Raw genomic sequence first — 26052 nt, 5'->3', positions numbered from 1 at the left:
AAAACATACAGAGTGATTCACTCCTTTATGGTACTTGTGCCTCTGATTTAACTTCATGGATTTGGTCTCGTCTTGAAAAATATTTGATTTACACAAATGGAATGACAGTAAACCAAAAATAAAATATTCTACATCCTCTTCGAGACATCCTTTGCACTTTGTTGTCTGTACGGTATACTGTAAAACAAGGAAACATAGTTTACATTAGCAAGCCACATAAAAATCTGTGGAAAGTTACCCTCAGTAATAATCTGTGTAACAATAACCCAACTACAATGTTATTCCTGATCAAATGAAAATAAAATCAACACAGCAAAAGATCATATCAAATTTCGAATGAAAACATGTGCTCTTAAAATGTCTGTCGGCCCAGCAGCCAGCCATCCAGAGATAGAGAGTCTCCCAGATGACGTGATGAATAGGAAACACCGATGGAATATGCATCAAAGTCGAGCTCATGATTTATGTAATAGCAGTCACTTGGACACTGATTAGCTGCTCTGTCAAGCGTGTAATACGAGAGGCACAACCCCTGGTTTATCAGTCATTTATCTGAAGTGCGTTGCTGATATTATCACTGGATCCTAATGTCATCATTATGCTGCGCAGCATGTGCGGGCCAGTGTGTCACGGTGGTGGCGACACTGCCTGTCAGGAGTTCAAGCCTCTTCATTTGCAAAGTGTTCAGACAACCTCGGCAATATTTCGACAGTAAAATAACCAAAGCATCTCATATAAGAGCAAGGAGAAACAGAGACTCAGAGGCAGTACATAAGTCAGTGCTGATGGATGGCAAATGTTTGCAGTGAGTGGGACCAGAAATCTGATTAGTAAATGCACTGATTCCTACAGACACATACAAAGAGACAAAATGTATCTCTACTATTCATGTTGGTTCATATTTGTATTTTCTGTAACAAACTTCCGTAAAAACACATCATTTTCGTGAGGACTGTGTACAATGAGACCTGACTGGATCTTTTCAATGTAGAACATTTGAAAAATACTCCTCATGCCTTTGTGTGGGACTGGGAAGATGCCGTTCATGCTGTCTCTGGTCTCCTCAATTCTCAAACATGCCTCACATCATAGGAGACATGGCTGTGAGCATGCGGACACAGGAAAGGGGCGAGACAGAGGCAAACGCTGTAGGACAGAGCCACCTACATGAACGGATGGAGAGAATTGCTCATAAACAATTTCTGTCATAATTCAATAAATGGGGTTGTTATTCTCACAAACATCTGGTGCCATACACTAAAAGGAAGCAGTTCCCTGTAAGTCAATCAACACCTCACACAAACAAAAATAGTGCGGGAAACTGAACAGGAAAAGGAGCACTGAGTCTCAAACAAAAGCTATCTGGCCTGGCTGCCAACATAGATAGGGCACCACACCTTGGCAATGATGCTGCTCACAATCAAAGGAACAGCCGTCACCAGTGGAACTCTGTTTGGAAAGGATATCTTTAAAAGATTAAAAAACTTGTGTCATTTATGGCAAACAATTGGGAGTGGAACCTTTATATTCCTCACACGCACATTGAGGCTGCTCCTTTCACCTCTCCATGGTCAGTAGCCTTTCCTGTTTTGACACTCAAATTTACATCTTTGCGCCCCTGACAAACTTGTTTTGTACCGTAGGCTACCCAACGCTGTGTAATGTGGGAGAGATGAACACAGTCAAAATGACATATCTGAAAATATTCTGATTTGATTCATGAAATTTGCAAGCTACTGTACAAAACACCACATTGTACACTCCTTTCCATACTGTACTTGCAAGAACACAGGGTAAGAAGTATGTTGAGGCCATTGAGATGCTCTCTATTCAAATGCAATAATGACTCAGGTGATCCAGCAGAGGGGGCTGCTCACTGCAATCATATGCTGATTAATTGGGCTTGATTCTCACCATGCTGTGAACATAAGTTGTCCCACACTGTACATGTCGCTATCTGGATAAAGGTTGCAGGCCTCTAATGTCATCAAGTCATCTTTTTACAGTAGGAAGTCAATGTTATCAGCCTATGTACTCCTCTGTACTTGAAGACAAAGTTTCATTTTGCATCAAGCCCATGGTATATTAAACTGTGTTATGTTAATTTGTATTAATCATGCCTGTTCCTGTAATTAGCTAATGAGAGACAAAAAGCAGGTTTAGAGCAGCAAAATGCAAATGACTCTTAGAAATAACACACAAAAAGTAAATGGCAAGGCAGAGAATCATCCTTCATTGAAATGTCAGAGATAAATGACTCAAATGTCACATCAATTAAAACGGGGGACAGTTAGTAGTTCATTAAAGAGAGAGCCATATTGCACCGTCGGGTACCGTTGCCAACCCTTACTATCTGGGGCAGACTGGCAGCGGGTCCAGATGGCATGGAAATCCTCACAGATTTCAAAATGGTCTCTGCAGGGCCAGCGTTTTCTCCCTGCTTCCACCCTCACCACGGTGGAGCGGGGTGTGGGGGGCCAAAGAGCCTACACTCCCCAAATGGAAGCCTGCACGGAATGACTGTCTAAAGTGCAGGCAGATAGTAGAATGCAGAGGAGTACTTGTCCTGTATCACTTTATGATTAATGATATACTGAGAGTGTACACTCACAGTAGCCTGATCAGATTAAACTAAGTGGGAGAAGTGGACTAATGTTAGCCCCATACAATATGAATAAGGGGTGAACTAAAATGCATTATTTTACTAAAGATAATGCACAAGGTATTATTAAAAGATATACTTGAAAGTATTTGTGCATTATGCTCTGTTTTATTTACTTGTTCAATCTTATCAGGTAAACCTTTTGGAAAATGGTCAACATTGTTTTCTAAATCTACTTGAATCTCGTCCTCTGTCATTTCGGGAGGGGAGGGAAACATTTATTTCTGTCCAATGATCGCATAGTGATAAGGGAGTGGGAGGTGCTAAGGATTTTTGATTGGCTGCCTGATACATGCTGTAACGGAAACGGAAGAAAATATCTGCGGTACACACGCTAACGCTGTAAGGGTAAAATGTTTCTGGTCAACATTTTTTAAACGTAAGCTGCAGCAAAGTTGTATCTTTGTAATGATATCCGTACTGTAGCTTTTATATCTTACCTCATGCTTTTTATGAAAGAGTGGCCAACGAACTTAGAGTTGGAGAGTAAACGCCTGTTTTGCCTACCACTCAAATGACACGAAAATCGGGGATACGATGCAGGTTGCATGACATCCCCATTGTGCGTCCTTAACACGCATTGCAGTCTGATATTATCTCAACTCAGACAGAACAACACGAGGGATCCTTACTTGTGAGAAGTTTCAAATGTTTATCTTGGCAAACAGCCACTGTACTGTTTATTGTAGGGTGTATGATAAACTGAAAATGAAAGCCTGACTCAATGCACACATAACATGGCTCAAATGTTGCTTTCAATACATGTTATCATGCAAGTAACTTAAATACAGCATCCTTAATGCTGGAATACAATAAGCCAATTTAATTGCAAAGTTACTCTACTGTTCTGTACTACACGTCCAGTGTGTTGAACACAGAAGGCCATATTGGAAGAAGTGATTCCTGGTTGGAAACCTTTCCAATCAATGTGACCTTTATTTATTATAACCCCCATCTCTCAAAAACTCACATATAACATAGTCAATCATCTGCCCTCCCCTCAAAGTAAAAATAAAAAAAGAAACTGCTGTCTGGTTATTGCCAGTATCCATCTCAGTCGTCAGAAAAGCTGCACGTTTTTGCTGTTGTTAAGGGCTGGAAACCAGAATCCCATCGGAGTTGCACCCTAAGGAACAAATTTAATGCTAGAAAAACATCCCGGCCATCAACCAAAAATGACGGATTGAAAATAATGTTGAGCTATCTAGGGAATCCCCCACCAGACAAGGGAACAGACTGCATTGTTTTTCTCATTTATGTGATATATAGAACAGAAAGAAGGGGAAAATGGACGATTTATTGGTTAGGTAGGCGTATTGTTGCTTTTTTCATGGAAGACAGAAAATCCTTGATTGTAATGTAAGGATCAAGTCAAATCATGACATTGTTTGAAGGGCATGCATTGTACCATGCAACGTGTGACACGTGCGTGCCACATTTTTCAATAAGCGATTCACCGAGAAAGGGGATGAAAATGGAAAAAGTTAACCACATTAATACTCTGTTGAATACAAGGCGATTTGTTTCCTAGTGTAGGACGCTGAGATGAGCCAGAGAGAGAGCTCGTGTGCCCAGAAGACCATCTCATTGCTGAGCCCCCTGGGAAAGATCCAAGTCAGCGCATGTGAGAATGGTGTGCACACCATCCAGATCATAATGGATGTGGCACCTGCTGAAAGGTACTGTACAACAGCCTACTCAGTGACGTTATAAACAAAGGTGTGAAATTTACAGGCAGACAGAATCCACTCCAATGATGGAGTGCCGCCATTCCTCATCGGAAGCAGGGCGTTTTTGTAGATCCCATAAGAAATATCCTGGAGAAAGTTGGGGCAAAATATGAGAGGCGCTAGAAATATGAGGGGCACTAGAATACGGTTGAGCTTGAAATTAGATTTCTGATGGCATGTGGTAGTGAGTCTTCCTGCAGTATATTTGAAATATTTGAAGAAAAAAATTACTGTTTATTATCCACAAAGGAGTTCATCGGAGACCAAGTCTATTGGGTCAGCTAAGGCTATTGGGATCATGGTTGGCACTGTACTCTGAAGTTATGTTTGATCCCAGCTGTATGCTCTACTTCAGAGTGTAAACAAGCACTTCTTATACCGTAGCTACAGTAACATGCTCTGAGATTCCAGCAAAAAAAAAGAAAAAATCTGAAAATGATTAAAATCTCCATTAAAAGTACTCTTCAATTTTACAGTTTTACATTTTCAGGTCCACACCCGACATCTCAGATTAGTTTTGATTAGATGGAAATTAAATATCCATGTATCACAGATTCACATTTGATAAACTTGATTGGTTCTGGAAATTAAACAATTTTCAAATGCACCAAATAGGAAGTCATCCTTTTGAAAATGTATGGCAAATTCTAATTTATGGAAACCTATTAATGCGCTTGTATATTATACCTCAACATGTGTTTGCTTCGTGACTGTCTCCATTTTCCTAAAATGCATCAAGCAGTAAAAGCATTCTACTTGTTAATGAGTAGAAGTGAGGAAATTAATAATATGGAATTCTGATTATGAAAGATGTCCTGTAACCATGCACATCACCTTGCTCCCTCTCAGTCTGTATGTGGTTTAATTTGTGTGTTCAGGTTCAGTAAGAATATGCAAATGAATGTAATGATTCGCATCAGTAGATCATTTCTCAGTTTAATATCATTTGCTATGTCGATCATACGTGTAGTCTCCATCACATTTCTCTGTACGTCCTCTAATGTGAGAACGGGATTTAAATCCAAGCCTAACCCATCATCAAAATCATGTTTTTTTTTTTTTTTTTTTTTTATCATGGAAAGATGTACTATAAGGCTCAAGGATTGGCAATGTTTGTGGAATTATAATGTGACTGAATGTGGATAGCATAAGCGCTAGCAAAGCATTCGTGACAATGATAAATAGTTGATTGATAAACGTCATTATTGCTACACAAATGCTCCTGAAGCATTGCTTACACCCCATGACCGTCAGTGTTCTAATGGAAACGCGTGAGGCCCCTTTTTGCTTCTTTACTGATCTAAGCAACATTTCCTGAAATAAAGCTCTGTGGCTTTAACGACAGCCCTGCAGGCACCATCAGATGAACAAATTCATTACATCTCAACAACCCCTGTTGGGGCCCAACTCTGTTAACCAGTTTCCTTCTAGTTTAGCATGGCCAGAGCGTTCACTGAAAAATTACACACATTTTGTTTACAGGAGATTACTATAATCTGAAATATGATGCTTTTCGACCTTTACATCCAACATAGACACATAATACAAAATAGGGAGTATTTTTTATTAGGGTGCAATATGAAAAAAAATGAAAGGAAAAGGGGCTGGACTTGTGCCCCGAGACATTTCGCGGGCATATTATTTTACAATGATTTGATCAATTTGTCTGTCATCCCGACTGAGGTGTGGAGGAGCTGGAAAAAGCAATTTAGCTTGTGAGGTCCTCAATAGAAATGTACTACAGGAGCCCATGTGTGACATGTTGCATTAGAACTTGAGTAGTCTTTATTGCTGGATAATGTTGCAAGGCAATACTGATATCAATCATTCTTTAACAGCCAGCAGTGTTTTTGTGAAAAGAAATCTCGCCCAACAGATTTTAGAGCAATAATTGATGTATTCAAAGCTGAAACTGCTTTGTCTTTATCAACAATACAAAAACATTGCAGTGGAAGGACAAGTGAAAATACACCAGAAGCTAGAAAGCTGTTCAAAATAAGCTCCTCTTGTATGCTTCCATAGAAAATTCTAATTAATATTACACGCATAAACAATAAACATTCTGTCTCATTTGCATATAGATATAAACAATATATTTGTGCATCTGAATTCCCAGCACACATGGGTCATGTGATCTGCCGAAAATCCTAAGTGGCTCAAACCAAAATTATCATTATATTTCCCAGGCTATAAATCCGCCTTTTTTTCCCTGACACAAAGCCGTATAAATCTGTGTCTGATTTTTCACATTGCACATTGTTTTTAGTTAATGATTTTCATCTGTTTGTTGTTCCTCTGATAGCGGGGAAATGTACCATATGCTCCGGCAAAAGACAAATGATTAGCAAATGCAATTCTGGACAGCTGTCTGACTGAAAGCGTTTGGTTGATAGCATTCTGCTACCATAATTAGCTTAAGCTTTGGGTTAATTAACTTTCTACCTGGATATGCATAATAATAGCAGTCTGTAGAAAGCCAAGGCGCCTCCAATATATCAGCAGCAAGGGCTGTCTTTTTATTTTGTATTTCACCAGCATATTTCAATTTCAAGAGGCGATTTAGCTCTGGAGTGTCGTGAAATATTGTAGATTTTACTCTCCGAGAAAGATAATTCTGAAACAATAGGGGTGTATTATGTGGGCAGAAATGCCATTTCTGAATGTAATTAAAGTGGTGAAAGCAATCACAGATTTGTTTTACGCTTTTGTTGAGCAGCAGGCCGGCTTGTAAAGAAATACCCCATCAGGAAGTGAAAAGAGGAAAGAACCCCTCTCGTCCCTCTATAAGAGCTCTTACATTTGGAGTGAGGTACAACAGTAATTAGTCTTTTGAATAAACCTGCTCTCTGAGTCTCCGATTAGCTGTATTGCTCTTAAAGAGAAGGGTGTAGTCTATTTATCACCAGTTAGCCCAACAGCCTTCCATTGTCACGGACAACATGGGACGAGATGCAAAGTGTCCTCATTGTTCACAGGTCGAGTGTTTTCACTCTTTAGCTCCTCACTCTCAACGTGATCACAGTCGCATCGGCGTGCCGGGACACTTACTGGTACTCCCTCCTGTCTAATACCCTAGCTGTCAGTGCAGCTTGTACACAATACCAACTACTGGTGTGAAATGTCTGAGGTGACGCATTTATTGTTTTCTCACACTCATGTAGTGTTGTGAATCAATGTTCTGGATCACAGGGAATGTGTGTTGCCTATTGAGGGCCAGTTTTTTTCTTTCTCTCACCAAGGTCTCTTATCAGCAAATGTCGGCCTCCCTCTGTGGGCTAGTGGGGGTTGGACTTAGTTAAGGAGAGTACATTACGGATTTGGAGTGGGTATGCTACTGCTTAACATGTCCCTCAACACTAGACCAGCACTACGGCATTCTGAAGTAGAAACAAATGGCAGGAAATTAATTCAACTAATATCTTGGTGTGATTTTTCTATTTGCCTTTTTGGAAAATGAAACCCCCATGTATTAGAATATGGCATGCTATGTTAATGTACATGATGTACAGTTCAAATGTTGTATTTTATTTTCCTGTGGCCTTAGGTAATCCCTGGGTTGTATTGTGCGAGGAGTTGTCCTCAGCTGTGTGTTCATTAAGGTGCTGTTCCCCCTGGCCCCTGGACCCATCTGTGCACTGTGTTTACGGCCAAGTCCCCTGGGACCTCCCCCAATCAGCCTGCATGTGTCATTTCCTGTGTAAACCAACACCTGTGTAACACACTACCTGTAAACCGCCCATCGCAGACGGACAGACCCTCTGACAGTCCCTCAGTCGTCAGCTGAACATTAGGGAATGTTGAGATTTCTAAAACTAGTCTCAGGGTGATGAGTGTTGAGTAGCAGAGGGTTTGGGCTGAGTTCCAATTCCTCTTATTTCTGTTCTGTCATCCGAAAAACTTTTAGCATGATGCTATTTGAGGTGACTTTTAAAACGGAATGGAGTTCTGTGTTACAGTGGACTACATAGTCCCCTTTACCTCGCATATTCTACCGAGGCGATATGCAGAGAGATGATTTTACTCTGACATCTTGGAGAGGAGTACGAGTCAATTATGCCCAAGTGTTGTTCTTGCTTATCTTCCTCCGGCACCAAACAAGGATTTAGTCAAGGATTTAGGGGTGAGGGGGCGGTGGTGGGGATCATGGTAAGCGGTTCACAACAAAACACTCAAAACTCCTGGGAGCGGGCACTGATTTAAAAATAAATTACAGAAGACGAAGCGCTAACACTCAAGGGCCCTCAGCAGTGCTGGCGTACACAGGTGAAGATTAGCCTCCTCGCTAATCAGAGGAACAAGGCAGTAATTTGCTCCGAACACAGACAGTAATTAGGACTTGGTGACACTGGATTCCCATAATGCCTTTTTGCTTGACATGGTCAAATTTTGACAGAGGCTATCCATGCAGGGTCACTGTCCCCCATCTCTCAGCCCTTAGCAGTGGAGTTTCCTCCGGTCCCAGTCGCAAGCTACAGGGGATCCCTGATGTACTTTGTGTCTCCCTTTCTGGCTTCTTAGCATTCTGGTAATTGGAATCTCTTTTGGCGGCACTTGAGAATAGAAGACTAAAAACACCATTTAAAGTGCTCACTAGCCACTTGTACATAAACATAGCTGTGTTGGGTGTGTATGCAGTGCATTATGGGGCGAGGGGTAAAGCTCTAGTAAAACATGTCTACGTTGACTCCTGTGGCCGCTTAGCTGGGGGGAGGCCTAATCGCTGCATGCTGTGTTGCCTGCTCTAGAGTATAATTATTTTAGCACAGAAACTCACCGTGCAACTGAACTGGTTAGTGTGAGACCCATATCCTCTTTGATGGACACATTGTCTAATAAGGCAGCTATTACATTTCTGGAGAGCAGTTAATGGATTCTCTGTTGTTGAGTCTAGATGACATGCTGAGGTTCAGAATAGCTATACTGTAGGGCCTGTGGAATAGAATAAGCAGGGCAGCTTAGAGTGAGCTGCTTTAAAAGCTCCTGACTTCTCTGTGTCAGCGTCTAGATCCACATCTGAAGGATCTCGGGAATGCTTGAACGAGCCGTATTGAGCAAGTGACTTACAATTGTATCGCAGCCTTTGGCTGAAAAACCATCAGGATCTTGACATTCATAGAGACATGGAATCGTCCTTTCCCTTTTTAGACAGTCATTTTCAGGCTGTTTTCATGCACTCTTGAGTCTTTGACATCTCCCAGTTAAGTAGCCGCCGCGATGAGGCTAAGGGAAATATGGACTGGTCTTGGCCTTTTCTATTTCATCCTCTGACCCGCTGTGTTACCCATGATTGGTGAAGGGGAACTCTGACAGGCCGTTTCAAACGTGACAGGCCATCCAGTCAGAATGAGCCTCATCACGCATCACAGCATGAAGGCATGACTACCCATTTTTTTTTTTTTTTTTCCCCACTTTTTTTTGGGTGTACCACTGTTCCAAAAGGCGCCCCTATACCAGATTGACAAAATCAATTGCAATTAGTCATGTCTGCTAACGTACGCTCTGTGTGTTCAAGCCCAGTAGCTTGACTGTCATACTGACGTAAAGTAATACTATTGCAAGTTTTTAAAATTTCTCATGGTAATCTACAAAATGGATGCCGTTTTTTTCTTCTTCTTGAAACAATATTTCCCAGCTCTCTCACCTTCTTTGTCCCTTTTGATTGTTTCTTCCTGGATGATGAAATAACCACCTTAACGGTGATATCAACTCCCTATTCATTCTTTTATATTAGAGGAAGAAAATAGGTGGAGAGCCAAATGACTCTCACTCTACACAGCAATGATTTATGGTAATTGGGAATTGATTGTGACAGGAGCACAATATTAGAAATTCTTTTAAATCACAATCTGCTATCAAGGGAAATATTCTCTCAACCGCTGCAAATCATTGCCAAGTTAGAGTCAGTATCTTATATTCACACCAATGAAAGAACAGAAACCTGATGTTCCAAATATTCTATCTTATTCAATATGAATTTACAGTAGCAGTAAAGATTGAACCATTTTGCTCATTTAAGAAGGACTGAAGGAAAGATGTAAAGACAGTAAAAAATATACGTTTTTTGGACATGAAAAGTTGGACAGGATGTTCTCTTTAGTTTTTTTTTGTATTGATGTGAAAACAGTTACATCAGTTATATATTATATGTTATATATTTTCTGTCCTCCATTGTAATTACAAGAACACTCATCACATTGATTTGATAACCATTTTAGTTTCCCACCTGATACAGTGCCACCAATGTTGCCGATACAGTCCAGACTTGATGCTTCGCCAACTGCGCCTTACAGACATCCATTCTGTGAATACCGTACAGTATGCGCTCTGCTGTTTATGTCAGCGGAGACTCACTCAGACACGTTTAGCATGAGCCTGTCAGCCGAAGAGGGGAAAATTAGCCCTGGTGACAAGTCTGAAGTCTCAGTGTGGGTCAAAGGGTCTGAGCCTTAAGCAAAGGTGCTCTAGCCTTTGTCCAGCAGATTGTCGGGGCCCGCGGCTCCAACAGGAACATTTCCACACACAATATCCCTGAGCTGTCAGTGTGCACTGGCTGGAACATCCTCTCTGAGAGAAAGAGGTGGTGTGGTGGTGGTGGGGAGGGGAGGGATGGGGGTGGACTAGAGAGGGGCGAGAGGGAACAGTGGCCTGAAGATCTTCACTGAGGGAAAGTGTATGGTGGTGGGGGGGGGGGGGGGGGGCAATAGTCCCGGCAAAGTAGGATAGAGAAATAGAGGGGGGAAATGAGGATGGAGCAGTGGGAGGGGGGGGGGGGGGGGTTGGTGGGGGTGAGGGAGGGAGGGAGGGAGAGAGAGAGAGGAGAGACAATGACAAGTAGGGGCTGGCTAGGCACTCACCCATGCCGACAGAGATTGCCATGAGCCATGGCCATTGTTTGAGTGGGTCTCAGTGCAGGGCCACGGGTGGCTTTCTCAGTTTTCAACACTCACTATAAACTGTGGTTTGGGTTTATTTACACTTCAGAGTATTTACACCTTTTACAGTATTTACACCGAGTGTTAAACAGCACCCCAGATCATCAAATCACAGCCCCAGACTGCCAGGCAGTGCTGTTCACTGCAAGCTAAACTGCTGAACTGTGCCTGTCATAACACAGGGGCAACTCTTTCTCCTCAGATGTTGAATAAAATGTTGCTCAAACTGTGACCTCCTGAAGTAGTGTAGGAACACTTACGTGTCGACTCTCACCGTGTTGACTAATGCACCAGGAGGTCGAGCAGCAAGAACGATGGCCTGTGTGTTTAACAAAGTAAATGTGTATTATTAATACCGTACAGGATAAACCAATTTCCAAAAAAGGGCACTTAAATGGTGATATTATTTATTTATAGGTCCGCAGACCAGTTAATGGAGTTGGCGGTGTATGTTAGATCTAACACACAGCTTGAGGTCCACTTTGCAGTAATGCACATGCTAAGAGAGGACCATCCCAGTAGGGTCTTAACGTCAAATGCAGGTCAGTCTATTGGCCTTGACCAGGGGGTGGTCAGTCAGCAGCACTGAGAGAATCATCTGGTAACTGATTAACAAATTCCTGTAAGCAGCCGTTTACTCGCTAAGGTATACAGGATACCAATTTCTTTGTGGCTTGTCACCACTGCTTTATAATCACATAACACTATACCATTTTCATTTGAAGTGTTTTTTGCTCGTAGCTATTCTTTGCAATGTGCAAGTGTCAAAGGTGTTTACAAGTTCTAGAAACTATTGAAAACTGGCTTGATCAAGTTGTCTGAAATTCCGAGGCCAACGCTCGATGATGAACATTTCCTGGTTAAACACTCCACCGAAACTGTTCTGTCAGTTAGCATCCGAGTCACTCAAGGCATTTTATAACACCCTTCTGGCACATCACATCAATCTCCAACAAGGAATTCTTCATCCTTATGACTTTTTCCTTCTTCTGGACGTCCTAGGACAAGTGAGCCCCCCCAGAGCTGTGCGGTCAGCGAGGGCCGAGCGGAATCCAGCCCTGAGTTGCAGCGCTGCGTTGAATGGCTCCAGGCCTACTTCTCGGAGCCGTGGACCGTAGGGAGTCTCCCCCTCCCTGCCTTTCACCACCCCGCCCTGCACGGAGGTCTGTCATGGATAAATATTTGCAGAGCCATGACTGGGATCGGGCTTTCACTCTTAATTGTCAGTTACATCACTTACACTCGCTGGCGCACTGTGTTATAATGAAGTATTTTATGGCTGAGGGAGAGAGGGAAATAGTGAGGGGGGGGGGAGGTTGGGGCAGGAGGGAGGGAGGTAGGAGGGAGAAGGAGCGAAAGAGAGCACTGAACACAGAGCTGTAACTTGGTTCAGTAATCTGTAGCTCTTGCAGTGCGTGTTAGTCTTGGCCAACTTTCCCATGATTCTTGGCACATTCTTTGAAACTGATCAAATTCCACTCTTGACATTTTCAGACAGGAAGCTTTTTTTTTTATGAGAGAGCATGTGAATGGTAGTAAAGTTTCAATGAGCGTATTGTTGGCTTGACCAGTCACCTACTGCAGTGGACAGGGGAAACTAAAGAATGGACAATTATTGTCCTTTCAACCAAAAGTTGTGACACTATAGTTTATTATTAAATACGACGAAGGTAATTTGAGTAAAATGCACCATTTTGGAGAGGTTCTTGTTGTATTTTTTATTTATTTTTAAGATAGAAAGATAATTCACTTAAAAAAACATTTAGGATTTGAATAGTTTTTGAAAGAATACTATAGGCACATTTCCTTAGACAGGAAAAAAAGGGCTCTCTTGTTTTTACTTCTCAAACAGGACAAAGGCATTTAAGGAGAAAACGAACACAGAAAAAGAAACACCCTAATGTATGTATTTGACAACTGTGCTTCTCTTCCTCTGCAATCAAGCTGTGGCTGCTCTCTAATTTCATGCAGATCCACAGTACTTGAGTGATGGCATTTTCAATGAGCAGGTAGTCCGCCGAGACCCTGTATACAGCTACGAGTCCCACGCTCCCGCAAAGGCAATGCAGAAAATACATCAGGACCAATTACGATATCAACTTTCAGCGTGATTCCCTTCGCCACCAAGTGCTTGTGTACCCGCCCCGGGCTCTTTCAAATCGCATCTCATCTGAAGTCTTTGGGGTTTTAATTAAATTTCAGGATAGATGGAATTCTTCATTAGTACCTGATCTGAATAGGTGATTGTGCTGCGCTCCAGCTCTCTCCCTCGTCTGTTGTTGAGTGGCTGAATAAATACGAGGCATAGGGGTATGGAGCTCTCAGCAGTTAAAACCACAGGCCATGCTGGGGTAGTAGCTATGTTCAACTCGTACATCCGGAGGATTTGTTCCAAGGAAAGACAATTCTAGAATTTTATTTGGGGTGATTTGCAGGATCTCTACATTGTCTACTGTCTTATTATATGTTGGGTAAGAATTACAGGAGGCTTTGTAACCACTGAATTAATTGCTTCTGTCATCGTACCACAGTGGGAATAAGACAAAAACAAGTTTAATCAGGTCATTGTAATTTCTGACAACCAACTTTTTTTATTGTAGTTGTTGCCTAATGTGTTGTGATCTAGACATTCTGGATGTTTCTTCTGCAGCATGCCACACAGTCTTGTCATGACCTCTTCATGTGCTCCTGTGTTTTGTTTACTCGCTTCTGACAAAACAAGAAGCTTTTCATACGAGCCGTCACAGGATAGCACTGCAGTGAGGTGACACGAGAAGAGATGTGAAGCCCGTTCTCCTTCAGCGTTCACCGTCGCTAAACACATCACACACACGCCTCTTTGGTCGTCTGAGGTAGGAAAGGAGGTTGTGTGTTTGCGTGCGAGTGCATGTTTGTCTGTGTGTGTGTGTGTGTGTTTGTGTGCGTGCACGCGCACGCGCATCTCCTCGAAAACACAAACCTTCTTAGAAACAATGCATCTTCTTATCTCATTAATAAAACATCCATATGTAACAGTGGAGGGGGATCTTAGTCTGGGTAAGCGGCATGGGGAATGTGCATGGAAGGGTTGTGGCGGGAGGGGGTGTGGGGGCGGTAGGCGGGGGGGGGGGTGTGGGGGTTGGTATGGTGGGGGTGGGGATAGGGGGGAACAGAGCCGTGGAGAGTGGGGGGATAGGGGGGAGGGCAGGGCCTGCGAGAGTGGAGAGGAGGGGGGTACGGGCTTCAAAGCCCCAAAAGACAGAGTTCCTGCAGGAGAGTGAACCTCCCTCTGTGCACAGCGCAGAGCGAGATGAGACACTCACCACGACTCACCCCTGTGATGTGGAGAGGAATTAGGGAAATGAACGTTTTCAGCCGATCGAATAATCAGAGAGTCATCAGCACCCCCGTCGGCCTTCAAAAGGGTGGATCCATCCGGACTCAAGAGACCCGTTGACTGGGAGTCAAAGCCTCCCCTCCCATTAGGCCCAGTGGATAATGAGGAAGCCGCTTCTTCCACTCTGGGGTTGTGCTCTCGCCACTACCCGCGGTGGGCGGATGTCAGCCACGAAGTGACATTTCCCTGTCAGCCGGGACCAGGTGGTCCCCGCTATTTGGGAAATCGGATCCGATCGCATGTCCAAAGAGATCGTCCGCGAAGAATTATTAACGATTCGATTTCTTCTTTGACGTGGTGAATTTGGAAAGTACACCACGCCATCAATATGTTCATAATGGTGGGATCCATTCCTGCCCATCGATTTCAGCCGCCAGCCAATCTGGTCTCTCCTGTAGCCTGGCCTCCCAGCCTGCTGGAAGGTAATGACCTGTGACATAATTACGGGATGTCCGTAAACCTGTAAGTGGTCCCCCTCAACTTTTATTTAAACAATTGACACTGGTGCTCCCCTATCTAAAGAGGGTCCTGACCCTAGACACAGCATATTAAGCCCTATATGAAGTATGGGGCTGGGGGACCGTTCTGGAAATCATCCCAGGTCACCTAAAGTGACCCGCGTGAATTCCCCCGGTTCAGCTGTGCTTGGAGCAGACTCCTCTAACCTCCACACTCACAGTTAAACAACCCACACTTACATATGTCTGAAGAACCACACAGTACTTTTAACCCAGCGTGTAGCTGTTTGAAACAACAGCCACGGCCTTGTGCTGTTTTGTTTGTAGCTTAGCCCAATGGTGTTTGAGCACAGAGTGGCACTATGACTTTGAGACGGTTTTCAATAATGTGTGCATCAACGGGGATTTGTGAAACGCGCAGTCCCTATCTGTTCCCGTGTGTTGTCGTTTTGTCATGAGCATCACTGTGATATCAATATGCACCACATGCTCCACGTGGCCAAATCCATGCTGCATGAGCAGGAATAATGTATAAGAACAATTTTGATAAGGGTATATCGCATAGCATTAAGTCTGTGCAAGAAGCCATCAGCCCTCTCGTTGACAGCGTGATTATTACCTGAAAAATTATTAAACCGTACCTACGGGCCTTGTTCAAGACAAGGAACCCACATGGGTGTGCATCAATCAAATCTACCCCCTTTAGGTTTTACACTTATTCCCCCCAGTTTAGGCAAATTGCCTTGTGCACGTGGCTTTGTGTGAGAGAGTGACTATAAGGTAGGGAGCCTGGGGAGCCAAAGATGTTCACTCTGTAGAAGAGAGACTGTGGGGGGGGGGGGGTATAGTGAGGGGTGACATGTTTTCACACAATGCCAATTTAGAGTGATTTCACATAGATCACTTGTCATGTGCTCTCTTAGACCATGCAAATGAGTGAGAATGGGAGATCACTAATTGAATTTTCATGACCGGGTGTGGGTGAAGCAGACTTGAGGAATGTTCTCTCACGATAACAAGATCTTTGTTTCGGAATCCACTGTACAAAGGTGGTTTTCAACCACACAGATACAGTACGGCGCTCTGAACGCGTCGTCTTTTCTCGAGGACAAACGAGGGTTTGCTCGGAATGTGGTATATTTCTTTTTCACTGTGATCTTGGTTATCCAAACATGCCTTTCAGCCGGTGTCTGGTGGTTGTACAGTAAAAGACAATGCCTCTACCGTGCTAATGAAATCAAAGCCGTTAATATGGTCTGCTAAGCTGCAGATGATTCGGTGAATTCCACCATTTAAGAGAAGATGATATAATGAATCTACTCTGAATAGAAAGCAATTAAAAGGACAAATTGGTCTGATTAACCTCAAAGTCATCCCACTGCCACAAATGGTATGCAACATTCAAATTATTTTTATTAAAAATCTGGAGCACATTTGCAGTCTTTTTGGCCTCTCTTAATCCTTTTAAATGAAAGAGCGAACTTTTTAATTTTAGCTGTGACCTTTCCTTGCATAACCTAGATTTTTCTGCTTTGGAAATAATGTTCTCATATCAAACCGAGCCCCATGTTAAAGTGCTATTTTTAAGGTCAAATTAAGGTATTTCATTATTTCTGTAGACGTTGAATAATCTCTCCAAAGAACAAATTAAGGCGAGCAAGGACAATTCATGAAAATCCATTCGGTTTCTTGTGCCGCATGAAATGTCAGGCTACAGCTTACACTGTCCAGTTAAAGCTATTTTGAGCGGGTACAAGACATTTATTATGTTCATTGGTACCACATATCTCAAGGAGACGTAGTCAATATGGTACTTCACTGTGAGCGTCTGTGAACCACTGGAGAAGTCACTCCAGTAGTTCTGTGTGCGACTGATTTCAATAAATGCTGGTCCTCGTTTCTTTCCCTCCTTTATTTTTCCGTATCTCTCCTCCACTCCTCTCCTGTCCTCCCCCTCCTCCCCCCCCTGTGTAGATGCATTCACCAGCCGAGTGTTGCAAACTCTTCTGAGGGACGTGAAAATGGGAGAGACGGTGTCGTACAAGCGCCTGGCTGAGATGGCGGGAAACCCAAGAGCCTCACGAGCAGTGGGAGGAGCCATGAGGAGGAACCCGGTTAGTTGGCCCAACTTTGTGTGACAGGCACCTCAGGTTCTCCAGGCAAACTCACCACGAGGGCTTCAACCAGAGCTAAATGTGTTGTTGTTTCTGGTAATGAAGATCAAGGTATTAAGTAAATAACCACTACATTTACCAGGGATATACATTATTAAAGTTGCATACATACATTATTAAAGTTGCATTATAATAAAATCCTAAGAATCCCACACTGAGCCACCACAACTCTTAGGATCTCTACCGGCAACCTTAAGTTTCTGGGGCCTCTCCTATGTGGTAAAACCACAATTGTCTCTTTTAGGGAACATGGTTGCTGTCTTTTTCCCAATGATTCATTCACTCGGTACAAAATGGAGGGCTAGAGGGCAAGTTGTGTGTTTCCTTTTGATCAAACCATTTGATCAAAGCCCGTTTAGCTCTGCCCATGTAGCGCTGTGGGCACCACTGGTGTGGCGTGTCAAACAGAACACTACCTGCCTCCACTGTTCCGGAACTAGGCAGACACGCATGCACGCACACAAGCATGTGTTGTTTAGTGTAGGCACATATGCACAGTAATCACTTATGCCAAAGGTGTATTTGCCTTGGTAATTTTTCAAAGTTGTTGTGTGAACACTGGGTAACACTTAGCAAACAGTTCAAAGTGTGTATTATTTGCCTTGGTAATTTTTCATAGTTGTTGTGTGAACACTGGATAACACTTAGCAAACAGTTAACAGTGTGTATTAACGGTTATTAGGATCTGAATAAATAATGTTTTTTTTGTTTTTTTTTTGAGTTATTTCTAAAATATGTAGTAGACATACATTTGCACAAGATGATGTTTCAGTGAAAGCATGGCGCATATTTGACAGCGGGGCTCTTTTAGGGCTCATGATTCAGCTGTACTGTCCAATCAGATTGTCAGTGTCAATTACCTGTCAGTGGTGCTGATACACTTGGGCTTCAGCTGTGGAAAGCTCAGCGTGGTATTGATTCCAGCCTCACCGTGGCACTTCCTTACCAGGATTTGAGTATTGATAAGCCGAGTGTAGTGCTCTCTCCCTCGGTGAACAGGCAGATCCAAAGGCCTTGAGGGTTGCCTGCTTTCACTCCAAACCTAGGGAACCCAGTATTGATCAGAGTATTCTGGCAGTACCTTGCTGTCTGCAAGGTTAATCTAGGGGTTGAAAAGTTTTATTGCTCTTGATATGGTAGTGGGTTTAATGATGGATTTGAGCTGAAGCCACATTGGATTTCCTTCTGCTGTACAGCTCTAAAGGAAGGAGTGGTACAGCCATCACACCATGACAACCGACCTTGCAAGGAGGCAACATCTATTAAGCAATAACCGCTATATACTATATGGGGGCGTAACTAGACAGAGTTTAAACAGCATTTTGCAAATACAATATTTTTTGACTTTTTCCTGTGAAAATAAACAATGGTAATTATCTTGTCCTCGACCCCTTGCTTCTATTCTTATCCCCAAATTCACAACCAGAGGAGGGATTTCTGCCTGCTTGTTTAATCCTTCTCCAGCCATTTAGTTTACAAAGAACTCAGGACCCCCCTGGCAGCCGACTGCAACAAGCATAAACGCTCCACTGACTCCCTCTTTTTAATGATCACAGGGTTATCACATCTTAATGTTGACACCCTCTCCATTGAATATTCATCCTGCTGGTGTTTTTGCCCATTAATTTTTGATTGCTGCTTTGCTTTATACTATTAAAGAGCAAAAAACATTTATGTCCATCCAAAGACTGAGCAGCTATTCTCAATGTGGACCTATTGAGTATCAAGCTTGACAGTTATGGCTTCATGAATAAATGAAATAATATGACTGCGGTATAGTAACATGAAAATTGTCTTCCGTAGATTCATGTTTTCACACCGTGTCACGTTCGGGAGACTTTTTTCTTTGGGTGAGAGTCAGGTTGAGCGACTCTCTTTGTTATCGGAGCTGAAGACAATGGGATCGCATTTGTATTACATTTTGTACAACGTGGCACAGTGTCTCTTAAAGGCTATAGTGACCTGACAACAGGAGTAACAGGATTTGCATGTACTTCTTCTGATTACGTTGAAAATTGTTTTGTTGTTCCTCGTTGCTGGTAACTGAAGACCTTTCTGGCACTAGGTTCCTCTCCTTGTCCCCTGCCACCGGGTCATCACCAGCAGTGGCCAGAGTGGACCGTACATGCGTGGCAAGGGAAACCATCTGAAACAGTGGCTGCTTAGCCATGAGCAGCTGAGAAAGGAAGGATGAGTGAGAGCCAAACCTGTCCTTCGCTCACTGAAGCAGAGCACTCAAACCATGATACCATTCCACGAGACCAGGATGGACGGCCTGTTTGCTTCTTTTCACCTTCCACAATAACTCAAACTTGAGAGTTGTCTTTAAAAAAATACATGACCTTAATGAAAGTAATGCGTAGTTCATGTGACAAGAGAGCTGTTGTTCATTGAGTGTGTTCAGAAATAACCTTAACAGAGAACAGCAGGAATTACAAACATGATCCCATGGGTGTCTGTTCAGTTTGCCAGATATTGTTGGAATGTTTTTTGATTTTTTTCCCTAAAATATGTCTCTTGAATTGTTTTCCTTCCTATGTTGAATTACTCTTTGTACTTCTTGTTGGCTATTTCATTCCCTGCCAAGTGAATTCTTTGTTCAACATCCAGTATAGGGCTTCAGCGTTGTATTGGTTTAAAGCTTTTTTCTGTCCTCATTTACAGTGTATTAATTTGTTCAGTTTGCCCAATCGAGTGTCATTGTTTAAAAACACTTTTCAGTTTTTTTTTCACAAAGTAAATAAAGTTTTATTAATTCATGACATTTTACTCACTTTTACAATATGAGTAATCTTACTCATGTATCTATTATTTTGATCAAGAACCAACATTTATATCATTTTTGAATTTGTATTTTTCTGCCACCTACCATACATCTGTCTACTATTTGAGTCACTTCAGTGTATATTCCAGTTTCCGTCTCATTTTAAATAGTGCTTTCCAATAGAGGGCAGTACAGAACGGGGAAAAGAAGTGCTTTGAATTCTACAAAGAGCATTATACCCCTAACTTAGGTCATATATGCATTCATTTCCATCATTTGATCTCATTGAGATGGATACGATCTTCCTCAGGGTGATCAAGCCCCTACAGCAGCTCTGATGTTGAGTGCTTGACAATATCCTCAGCTGATTCAAATGACAATATCCCAAGACACTGTTTAACACTGGTCAGTGTATATTTCACGGTTATGCGCTGCACTGTAAATATAGTACAGTTTGGATAGTACACTCTACTGCTCAATTTTGATAATCCCCTCCACTCTCAGAGAGCAGTGTTGAACTGACCTAGTGAGCCCCTGGGAGACATTACCAATGTGCTGTTCAGGTAGCCTAATCCACCTTCCAAAAATATATCCACTATAACCTTCATAGAAACCAATTCAGAGGGGCTGCTGAATACATTTACACTGAAGTAGCCACATTCCGAATTTCCTCTCCTATCAGCTCACCCGCGTGTCTGACAGTGGTGCCGGACTCCCTCGCACCGCTCTGCCATCGGAGAGGGGTCCTCGTGTGGATGTCGAGGCGGCAGACAGGCAGATGAAGAATGGGTCTCAGTCTGCGGTTTCGCACAGGGCTAATGATGCCTGTGGTGACTACAAGCTACAGTCAGCCCCTTAACGAAGGGAGCTGTGACACAGCCACAAGGGGTCCCATTTAAGACAGGGCCACTCTGAAGTGCACTGTAAGCACCCTCTTCTTTTTTTTTCTCTTCATATAAATATATATCTTTCTTTTTCTCTCTCTCAGTCAATTCAGTGGAATACCACATCATTTAGGAGTGCAAGATATTGACGTCTGTAGAGTTCTATTATTTCTGAGTGTGAAAGAGAGTCCGGCCACACCACAGTCTCAGATTAGTGGAGGCAGTGTACTGTAAGTAATTGGTCATGAGAGGTGCTTGCTCAGGGATCAGAGAGCTCACAGGGATAATATATGCCCTTTCTACAAAGAATGAATGAGTAGTGTGGATGTATATTAGCGCCATGCATATGTTCACCCATTCCCTATCATTCTGGCACTGGGATTCAATGGAATTAGCTTTAAAGAGGTTAAGGCTATCTCATCATTTGCACAGTCAATCTCAGTGAAACGCCTCATTTTGACCTCATATTTGCGTCTGCGTGCACGTGCGCATGTGTGTGCATGAGCATGTCCCCGTATGTGTGCGTTTGTGTGTCAGTATATGTGTGTGGGTGAAGTAGATGATATTGAGTCTGACTTCATAAATCACCCAGACACTGATAAACTCCCCATGCACCCACACACCGCTAATGGGCAACCCTTAAGGAGTGTGAGAGTCTCGTGCGGGGTTTGATTCAACATTTATTAACCCCCTCACACACACACACACACACTCTCTCTGTCTCACACTCACACACAGACACACATTAGAACCTCACAAAGACAGAGGGTATGGTAGTTGGCTTTCACAATGTTCACTGCAGTGCAGTGATCTGGTCAGACTGTATTCATCATGGCTGATAGTCGTAAAAAAACATTTGAGCTCATACAACAACGTTCTCTACCGTTTCCATCTCATAAGTTATATCCTGTCTCCAACTCCCGGCTTCTCATCTCATATCCTGCCACCTTTTCTCATTATAGAGTAATTTTCTGCCCCCACATCAAATACACACACTTTGCTCCCAAATCTCCCACTCTAGTCCCCCCCCCCCCCAGTCCCCCTCTAATTACTTGGAGCATTATTATCTCCTGAAGAACTTATAGTCTGCTCACCTGCTACTTTCTACATGGCACAGCCCATTAGTCCTGCAAACGTACTTCACATACAGCCCCTTCCCATTGTAGCGTTCAAGCGCGCCGCTGCGTGCCAAAGAAATACGAGCAAATGCAAACTGTAAAGCACATATGCACCTCTTTAACTCACCGGCCATCCCAAACAGAGAGTAATGCCGCTTCACTGCCAGAGGAGTGTTAGCCGAGCAGATATGGCTGTGTCCTTCTGTCAGACGCGCAGACGTTGGAGCGGGGCTTGGCAGGGCTATCGGGTTTCCTCCCCCGCTGTCGGGTCGGGGATGGGATGGCCTCAAAGGCCCTGACACCACGGCACCGCGCAGCCCAGCCACAACAGCTGCCATCGCAGCGTCTAATACCGACACACACTACCACAGTCCAGCCGTTCTTTCAAAGGGAAACAGGGGTTTTCAACAACACGGCATACTTTGATGCTGCTGTAATGATGGTTGTGTTCTTAGGGAGCAGGAGTCAGATGGGGCCTTTGTCTCTTTTGAACAAAGAAACACCCCAACAAAGACGCCCAGTACACTAATGGGAAAACTTTGATTAGAAGTGAGCAAGGATGCCTCCCAGCCCCCTCAGTGTCAGTCTTTCAGATAAGTTACAAACTAGTAAACAACAAAGACATAGTTTGTCAAAGTGTTCGTATCCATGCAGGATTGGCTGCACCTGAAACAATGTTATTTATATTCGCTGGTAACATCTTATGGTTTGTTTATAATTGTGTGTGTGTGTGTGTCAGCGTAACCACAAGCGTGTGTTGTTCCAAGCCCTGGTAATTACGTTTGATGAGCAGCCATACATGACGTGTGTGTGCATGTGTGTGTATTCCTTCACGTATCAATCTATGACCACAGCCTCGTTGTCAGAATGGGAACTTGAGTGTCTCAGACTGGAGAAAGTGCAGGTCTAGCCTCGCTCATGTTGACGAAGGGGCGGCACTTCAGAGGCTCCAGGACCCCATGGCACCAGTCTCCCCAGTCCCCCAGACAGACTGCGAGCATCTGGGCTCTGTCAGCGCCTCTGGCCCCCGACAGACACCGATCTATATGACGGCCCTGAGAGGAGTGGACTGTAGCAGGACTGGGAGCGAGAGAGGGAAAATATGAGCTTGGAGCCAAGCAATGCATCCTGATGCAGCATGCTACATATTTACTTATTAGGATATATGCTGTGGGATTGATCTAGAACTGATGTTTGTAGCTGCTAGTCACCCTTTGTAGGTTTCATGTGCAATGTTGTATCATTAATTAGATAGAGACAAGATTAAACAGTTGGTCTGTATCGATCAACATCGGGAAATTATTGCCACAGAATGCCTAAGAATGAGAAAGCACATTTTAGTCACCTCCGCACATTATTATTATTTATTTTTTTGATGTATAAACGCTGCAAAGATTATGCTTAAATTGGAGACGTTGGATCATCAAATCCATGCTGGAGTTCTGTATGTCACTGGGAACCTGTGCCATCTCAGAGTTGCCAAGACCAGTTAATTAAACCATACATCAGCTGAAATAAAAACACACCTACCGTCCCAATCAAATGTGACAAGTTCTAACACCTCCCTCTCTTCCTTAAGTTCTGTAGTTATTCACCCCCGCGAAAAAAAGATAGCAATGTGTTTCACTTATTATGATTGACGATTGATGATTAAGTCCTCCTGCCGACACACACTCCACCAAAGCCAGTGAGTTGGAATTGGATGTGACACATACACAGTTCTGCGTGTTAGGTAATTTGTTGACGAGGGGCCAAATTCATTTATGGAACAGCAGTATTGGCAGGCATGGACACTCTGCAGAAACAACGATAATCACAGAGGTTTGGCACGGCGTAACAAGGACCCTTTAGGGAAAGGCTCTTACACACTACTTTGTTGGCCGTTTCTTCCATGAGATGGACGGACACTTTCTCTGTTCTGCTTTCAGGTGGGAGACTGTAAGAGAGACTGCAGGGGAGCGCTCGTGTCTGGTGTAGAAAGTTTGCAAAGGTTCCGATGTATATTTAAAGAGGTTGAACTTTTTGAATGCAAAGATTGCCCTCGTTAAATGGCAAGTGTCTTTGTACAAGGTGGGTAGGCATAGGAAATGGGACAATTTCACAAGGATTTAAGTGGATAATGTTTGGTAGAAAATATGAGGTAATAGCCATGGTTAAGGCCCCTGTGAGAATAGGCCATGAGCAGGACCCATTCTAAAGCCATTTAATCTCCACATTTGTGCTCCTCCATTTTTTCTGCTAATGAGCCTTATTGACTATCAAACAAGAGCTGTCATCCCCCAGCATGTACCAGTCTCAGACCCGCCCTGTTTGTCATGGTGTCCTCACAATCAGAGTCGAATGCAGGACCAGGCTGGCAGTTTATTGGTTCTCACAGCAGTGCTGCCCGAAAATGGCACACTTCCTGTAGCTTTGCAGCTGCCACCTCTGCTACTTCCATTACTTTCTATAGCATGCAGATGTTGTATCAACATTCCCCGCCAAGGGGACTGCAATAACTGTGAGATTCATGCCATGTTTCGGAGGCACGTCAATTTCTCAAGTGGCACAATTAAAGAGGGAAATACAGTACCAAGTTTTTCACAGGCGCTGAAATCGGAAAAGGTCTTTTTTTTCTCTTTTTTTTCCAAGGGGGCTGTTTCATAAGGGTTCAGAAATCCACCCAATTTTTACAGCTCTTTTCCTGAGTTGAGCTGTTCTGTGAGTCTTTGTGCGGCAGACCTGTCGCGACCCACAGCGGATATGGAAATGGGGCTAAGGTTTTATAGGCCAAACGGATTGGACACAGTCAAGCTCGGGGGGCATGAATATTGGATGTTATTTCTGCTCTCTTTTTTATGTAATCCATTGCCAATACATTATTAATAGATGATATCATATCCAGAACTAGTGGACAAAGCACTACAGAGGGGAGCCATGAAAGGACCTATGTGTGGTTGACTGTAGCAGAGAACAGAGCTGAAGTGATATTAGTTCATCACAGTTGCCTAACACTTTTTGACCATGGTTTTATGCACTGTGTGCACCCCTGGACAGAACAAACTTTAGACAGTAGAGGGGAAATACAGCGAAAGTCTCTGCCAGGGGTTAATCCGGCATTTGTGGGTTTGAAATGCAATACATCATTGATGAAGTATCAAATGACACCCAAATACAAGTTTAATGGATTTTGAGCGCTGGGATACTTTGCTCATCCCATCTCTTTTGCAAAGAGGGAAGAAGGAATCTTTGCATGGATCTGGAGTTTTTCCTGTCTGACTCAGAATGGGTTGTAGATATGGGACTAAGGTCTTATCTGATGGACTGGTTCACAGGGAGCCAGACACTGAGCTAATGTGCTTCAGTGAAAGAGGTCATGCTGCCTGTCATAGTGAGAATGATAAAGTATTATTTAGTAAGCGTTGACATCACATAAACCGATATAAAATGCATAAATATATACAAAATGATAAGTGAGCTTGCACAAGTAATGTGATAATACAGCAGTTTGGGTATGCAGATGCTGTGTGCATTTACATTTGAGTATATTCTGAGTACTCGTTTTTATTCATAAGTAAAGTTGTGTTTCTATGTGAAACTGTACAGGTTGTGGGGGGGGGGGGGGTATGGTCTGTCTCCACATGTAACCACTGCCCACATAAAGGAACAAAGACATTTAAACTACACCCTTCTGCAATTGAACATACTGTAGTTGGACATACTGTATAAGCGGCTGAATAAGTCTAACACAGGGAGTGGGTGTGTAAGGTAATATTCTCTTTTAAGGTCAGTTTGAATTGTTTTTCCTCTTGGGAAACTGTGGATTGATAAAACACCAAACAAAACCCCTTTTCTGAATGCTTGTCCTCCATGGCCTCAATGAAGGTTTCATTCCTTTATATCATCCAGCCCAATTCCCAGCGTGCTCAGCCATTGTGGCCCCTTTCAACGGAGGCTCTCCATTGACTGGCTCAT

The 26052-nt window shown here is 43.2% G+C and overlaps 1 protein-coding gene across 5 annotated transcripts; it reads left to right on the top strand.

The window, feature by feature from the left end:
* The first annotated feature begins 2945 nt into the window (after positions 1–2945).
* On the top strand, positions 2946–20091 carry LOC146268232 (methylated-DNA--protein-cysteine methyltransferase-like). Of its 5 annotated transcripts, none has more exons than XM_084709826.1 (5): positions 2946–3041; positions 4194–4341; positions 12327–12487; positions 17133–17272; positions 19398–20091. In XM_084709826.1, the coding sequence occupies exons 2-5, from the start codon at positions 4208–4210 to the stop codon at positions 19524–19526; spliced, it is 564 nt and encodes a 187-aa protein (XP_084565952.1). In that variant the 5' UTR covers positions 2946–3041; positions 4194–4207; the 3' UTR covers positions 19527–20091. The 5 variants fall into 5 exon arrangements, with proteins under 5 accessions (XP_084565952.1, XP_084565956.1, XP_084565953.1 ...); XM_084709830.1 differs by having other exon boundaries at positions 19382–20091; XM_084709827.1 differs by having other exon boundaries at positions 2958–3004.
* The last annotated feature ends 5961 nt before the right edge of the window (positions 20092–26052 follow it).

Source organism: Hypomesus nipponensis, chromosome 11 (assembly GCF_054491055.1).
Source record: "Hypomesus nipponensis isolate SF chromosome 11, ASM5449105v1, whole genome shotgun sequence".
Taxonomy (NCBI): domain Eukaryota; kingdom Metazoa; phylum Chordata; class Actinopteri; order Osmeriformes; family Osmeridae; genus Hypomesus; species Hypomesus nipponensis.
Note: the sequence above shows the minus strand (reverse complement) of the source record. Positions and strands in the feature narration are given on the sequence as shown.

Coding starts and splice junctions, on each gene's coding strand:
- LOC146268232 (XM_084709826.1), top strand. CDS start 4,208: ATGAGCCAGAGAGAGAGCTCGTGTGCCCAGAAGACCATCTCATTGCTG. Junction 4,342..12,326: donor GATGTGGCACCTGCTGAAAG/GTACTGTACAAC, acceptor TGGACGTCCTAG/GACAAGTGAGCCCCCCCAGA. Junction 12,488..17,132: donor CCACCCCGCCCTGCACGGAG/GTCTGTCATGGA, acceptor CCCCCTGTGTAG/ATGCATTCACCAGCCGAGTG.